The following is a 6,000-nucleotide window of genomic DNA, read 5'->3' as shown; positions in this document are numbered from 1 at the left end:
GGATTCTCTGGTGTCCTCAAATTGCAACGCTGCTTCCAGGGCGACAACCGGATCCTCGCCGGCAAACTGAGCTGCAAAGTTAAAGGAACACGTGAGCCGTCAGGGAAAAGCGACCCTTCATTCATTCATTCATTCATTCATTCATTCACCCACCCGGTCGTATTTACTGAGCGCCTCCCGTGTGCGGAGCACCGGACGGAGCGCTTGGGAAGTCCGGGTCGGCAACGTACGGAGACGGTCCCTACCCGCCAGCGGGCTCCCGGTCGAGAAGGGGGAGACGGACGACAGAACAAAATGTGTGGGCGGGTGGGCAACAAAACACAACATGTTAACAAAATAAAATAAATAGACTAAATATGCACAAGGAAAATAGAGTAATAAATATTAAATAGAGTAATAAATCCATATATATATATATATGTGTGTATACACCCTTCCACTCAAAATCCCACGCCTTGGCGCCGAGTCCCCATCTTACCTCCTTCCCGTCCCCACAGCACCTGTATATATGTATAATAATAATAATAATAATGTTGGCATTTGTTAAGCGCTTACTATGTGCAAAGCACTGTTCTAAGCGCTTGGGGGGGGGATACAAAGTGACCAGGTTGTCCCACATGGGGCTCACACTCTTAATCCCCATTTTACAGATGAGGTAACTGAGGCTCAGAGAAGTTAAGTGACTTGCCCGAGGTCACACAGCAGACATGTGGCGGAGCTGGGATGTATCTATGTTTGTACATATTTATTACTCTATTTATTTATTTCACTTGTACATATCTATTCTATTTATTTTATTTTATTTTGTTAGTATGTTTGGGTTTGTTCTCTGTCTCCCCCTTTTAGACTGTGAGCCCACTGTTGGGTAGGGACTGTCTCTATGTGTTGCCAATTTGTACTATGTGCTCTGCACATAGTAAGCGCTCAATAAATACGATTGATTGATTGACTGATTGATTGATTCCGTCTCCTGCCGGAAGCCTTCCTGGACGAATCCCGGTCTTCCCACCGGCCTGGCCCAGCCGCCCACTCCGGTTACCGCTCCGCTCCTGTTCGTCAGTGTTTCTCCGGGCCTCAGTTCCCTCATCTGGAAAATGGGGACGAAGGCCGGGAGCCCCCCGCACCGGGGGACCACCCGATCGCCGTGTAACCTCCCCGGCGCTTAGAGCGGTGCTTCGCACACTGTATGAATGCCACTGTTATTATTATTATCCAACTTGGACTTCCCAAGCGCTTAGTCCAGTGCTCTGCACACGGTAAGCGCTCAATACATACGACTGAATGATTATTACGATACTATATATTGATTTAATTTGCTTGCGCCTTCCAGATTTTTCTTAACGCTCGGCCTTTTCTAATTGCGCATTCGTGTCTTGCGATTCAAGTGGGCGAGCCTCCCAAGAATAACGACGATGCCGCAGAGGAGCCGCCTGGCTCGGGGGGAAAGAGCCCGGGCTTTGGAGTCGGAGGTCACGGGTTCGAATCCCCGCTCCGCCACAGGTCCGCTGGGTGACCTTGGGCAAGTCGCTGCGCTTCTCTGGGCCTCGGTTCCCTCCTCTGGAAAATGGGGGTGAAGACTGGGAGCCCCCCGTGGGACCACCTGATCACCCTGTATCCCTCCCGGCGTTTAGAACGGTGCGTGGCACATAGTAAGCGCTTAACAGATGCCATCATCGTTATCATTATGACGACGATGGTGATAATGATATATGTTAAGGCGCTTACTAGGTGCCCAGCACTGTACTGAGCACCGGGGTGGACAGAAGACAACCAGGTTGGCCACAGTCCCTGTCCCACGTGGGGCTCAAACTCCGAGTGAACAGTGCTTGGCACATAGTAAGCGCTTAACAGATGCCATCATCATTATTATTATGACGAAGACGATGATAATGATATATGTTACGGCGCTTACTAGGTGCCCAGCACTGTACTGAGCACCGGGGTGGATAGAAGACAACCAGGTTGGCCACAGTCCCTGTCCCACGTCGAGCTCAAACTTCGAGTGAACAGTGCTTGGCACATAGTAAGCGCTTAACAGATGGCATCATTGTTATGATTATGGCGACGATGGTAATAATGATGTATGTTACGGCGCTTACTAGGTGCCCAGCACTGTACTGAGCACCGGGGTGGACGGAAGACAACCAGGTTGGCCACAGTCCCTGTCCCACGTGGGGCTCAAACTCCGAGTGAACAGTGCTTGGCACATAGTAAGCGCTTAACAGATGCCATCATCATCATTATTATTATGGCAACGATGGCAATCATTCATTCATTCAAGTAAGCGCTTAACAGATGCCATCATCATTATTATTATGACGATGATGGTGATAATGATATATGTTACGGCACTTACTAGGTGCCCAGCACTGTACTGAGCACCGGGGCAGATAGAAGACAACCAGGATGGCCACAGTCCCTGTCCCACGTGGGGCTCAAACTCCGAGTGAACAGTGCTTGGCACATAGTAAGCGCTTAACAGATGCTATCATCATTATTATTATGGCGATGATGGTAATCATTCATTCATTCAAGTAAGCGCTTAACAGATGCCATCATCATTATTATTATGACGATAACGGTGATAATGATATATGTTACGGCGCTTACTAGGTGCCCAGCACTGTACTGAGCACCGGGGCGGATAGAAGACAACCAGGTTGGCCACAGTCCCTGTCCCACGTGGGGCTCAAACTCCGAGTGAACAGTGCTTGGCACATAGTAAGCGCTTAACAGATGCCATCATCATTATTATTATGGTGACGATGGTAATCATTCATTCATTCAAGTAAGCGCTTAACAGATGCCATCATCATTATTATTATGACGACGACGGTGATAATGATATATGTTACGGCACTTACTGGGTGCCCAGCACTGTACTGAGCACCGGGGCAGATAGAAGACAACCAGGATGGCCACAGTCCCTGTCCCACGTGGGGCTCAAACTCCGAGTGAACAGTGCTTGGCACAGTAAGCGCTTAACAGATGCCATCATCGTTATTATTATGGCGACGATGGTAATCATTCATTCATTCAAGTAAGCGCTTAACAGATGCCATCATCATTATTATTATGATGACAACGGTGATAATGATATATGTTACGGCACTTACTAGGTGCCCAGCACTGTACTGAGCACCGGGGTGGATAGAAGACAACCAGGTTGGCCACAGTCCCTGTCCCACGTGGGCCTCAAACTCTGAGTGAACAGTGCTTGGCACATAGTAAGCGCTTAACAGATGGCATCATTGTTATGATTATGGCGACGATGGTAATAATGATGTATGTTACGGCGCTTACTGGGTGCCCAGCACTGTACTGAGCACCGGGGTGGACGGAAGACAACCAGGTTGGCCACAGTCCCAGTCCCACGTGGGGCTCAAACTCCGAGAGAACAGGAAATCAATAAATACCACTGGGATGATGATGACGACGACAGAGAGCGGGGAGGAGACGCCCTCACCGGCGAGCGCCATTTCTAACCCATAAATGAGAAATTCCGGTCTCACCAAGAATACTATTCCCCGTCAGGGACTGCGCCTGAAAATCTTTGATGTCATACACCTTCCCGTCAATCACCGTCCAGAATCCTCCATCTTTATTGTGGTTCTCGAGGTCGGCCTTGCGTATGAGCGTCACTTCTTCATTATTTCGACAGTTCTGCCCTGTGAAAAATGACCCTGGACGGGGAAGCAGAAAAAGAAAACAATCGATCGATCGATCAGTCGTATTCATTGAGCGCTTACTGTGTGCACAGCACTGTGCTAAGCGCTTGGGAAGTCCAAGGCGGCAACGTATAGAGACGGTCCCTACCCGACAGCGGGCTCGCAGTCTAGAAGGGGGAGACCGACAACGAAACAAAACATATTAACAAAATAAAATAAATAGAATAGATGCGACGGGGGCAAAATGGCTCCGTTCCGGAGGCTGCCGTCCCTTCCTCGCCGAGCAGCGTGGCTCAGTGGAAGGAGCCCGGGCTTTGGGGTCAGGGGTCACGGGTTCAAATCCCGCTCCGCCACTTAGCTGGGTGACTTTGGGCGAGTCGCTTCACGTCTCTGAGCCTCGGTTACCGCATCTGTTAAATCGCGATGAAGACTGTGAGCCCGCCGTGGGACCACCTGATCACCTTGTAACCTCCCCGGCGCTTAGAACAGCGCTTTGCACGTAGTAAGCGCTTAATAAATGCCATCATTATTATTACTATTATTATTCTCTGGGCCTCAGTTCCCTCATCTGGAAAATGGGGATGAAGACTGTGAGCCCCCCGTGGGACAACCTGATCACCCTGTAACCTCCCCAGTGCTTAGAACAGCGCTTTGCACGTAGTAAGCGCTTAGTAAATGCCATCATTATTATTATTATTATACTCTGGGCCTCAGTTCCCTCATCTGTAAAATGGCCATTAAGACTGTGAGCCCCCCGTGGGACAACCTGATCACCTTGCAACCTCCCCAGTGCTTAAAACACTGCTTTGCACATAGTAAGCGCTTAATAAATGCCATCATCATTATTATTATTATTCTCTGGGCCTCAGTTACCTCATCTGTAAAATGGCGATTAAGACTGTAAGCCCCCCATGGGACAACCTGATCGCCCTGTACCCTCCCCAGCGCTTAGAACAGCACTTTGCACGTAGTAAGTGCTTAATAAATGCCATCATCATTATTATTATTCTCTGGGCCTCAGTTCCCTCATCTGTAAAATGGCGATTTAGACTGTGAGCCCCCCGTGGGACAACCTGATCACCTTGTAACCTCCCCGGCGCTTAGAACAGCGCTTTGCACGTAGTAAGCGCTTAATAAATGCCATCATTATTATTACTATTATTATTCTCTGGGCCTCAGTTCCCTCATCTGTAAAATGGGGATTCAGACTGTGAGCCCCCCATGGGACAACCCAATCACCTTGTAACCTCCCCAGCGCTTAGAACGGTGCTTTGCGCATAGTAAGTGTTTAATAAATGCCGTTATTATTATATTTATGATAAATAGATAGATGGCATCATTGTTATTATTATTACTACAGTAATATATACTGATTTATGTTACTTGCACCTACCAGATTTTTGGGGTCTTAACTCGTAACGTCGTAACTCTTGGCCTTTCACATTCGTTTTTTGAGATACCACCCCATAATTATTATTATTATTATTATTATTATTATTGAGCGCTTCCTGAGCACAGAGCGCTGCACCATGCGCTTGGGAGAATATAAAAACAACAATATAAGAGACACATCACCTGCCCACAGTGAACTTCCCGTCTAGAGGGGGAGATGGATATTAATAAAAACAAATATATTATGGATACGGCGCCAGGTGCTGCGGGCCAGGGAAGGGGGATTCATTCATTCATTCATTCAATCGTATTTATTGAGCGCTTACTGTGTGCAGAGCACTGTACTAAGCGCTTGCAAAGTACAAGTCGGCAACATATAGAGACGGTCCCTACCCAACAGCGGGTTCACAGTCTAGAAGGGGGAGACAGATGACAAAACAAATTAACAAAATAAAATCAATAGAATAAATATGTACAAGTAAAATAGAGTAACAAATATTCATTCATTCATTCATTAGTATTTATGGAGCGCTTCCTGTGTGCAGAGCACTGTAGTAAGCGTTTGGTAAGTCCAAGTTGGCAACATATAGAGACGGTCCCTACCTAACAGCTCATGGTCTAGAAAATAAAAGGAGCCCATTGGGGGGATACAGCAGGGAATGGAACTTGTACTTCCCAAGCGCTTAGTACAGTGCTCTGCACACAGTAAGCGCTCGATAAATATGATTGAATGAATGAATGAACTACAGAGCCCACCTACCCCTCTGCCTTTAGACGTCTAGAAGCAGCGTGGCTCAGCGGAAAGAGCCCGGGCTTTGGAGTCCGAGGTCAATCAATCAACCAATCAATTGTATTTATTGAGCGCTTACTGTGTGCAGAGCACTGTACTAAGCGCTTGGGAAGTACAAGTTGGCAACATATAGAGACGGTCCCTACCCAA

At 47.8% G+C, this 6,000-nt stretch overlaps 1 protein-coding gene across 1 annotated transcript in view; it reads right to left on the bottom strand.

Moving 5' to 3' along the window:
• The window catches only part of HERC2 (HECT and RLD domain containing E3 ubiquitin protein ligase 2), a 319,306-nt gene that overhangs the window by 180,018 nt on the left and 133,288 nt on the right, over window positions 1-6,000 (bottom strand). The window contains exons 23-24 of the mRNA XM_038760185.1: window positions 3,513-3,683; window positions 1-71 (exon numbers count right to left, since the gene is read on the bottom strand). The exon at window positions 1-71 is cut by the window's left edge and continues 33 nt beyond it. Of these exons, the coding sequence (XP_038616113.1) occupies window positions 1-71; window positions 3,513-3,683 (242 nt within the window). The remainder of the gene's footprint in view (window positions 72-3,512; window positions 3,684-6,000) is intronic.

The sequence above is a fragment of the Tachyglossus aculeatus genome, chromosome 18, assembly GCF_015852505.1.
Source record: "Tachyglossus aculeatus isolate mTacAcu1 chromosome 18, mTacAcu1.pri, whole genome shotgun sequence".
Classification (NCBI taxonomy): Eukaryota; Metazoa; Chordata; class Mammalia; order Monotremata; family Tachyglossidae; genus Tachyglossus; species Tachyglossus aculeatus.
This window is presented reverse-complemented; position numbering and strand designations above follow the sequence as displayed.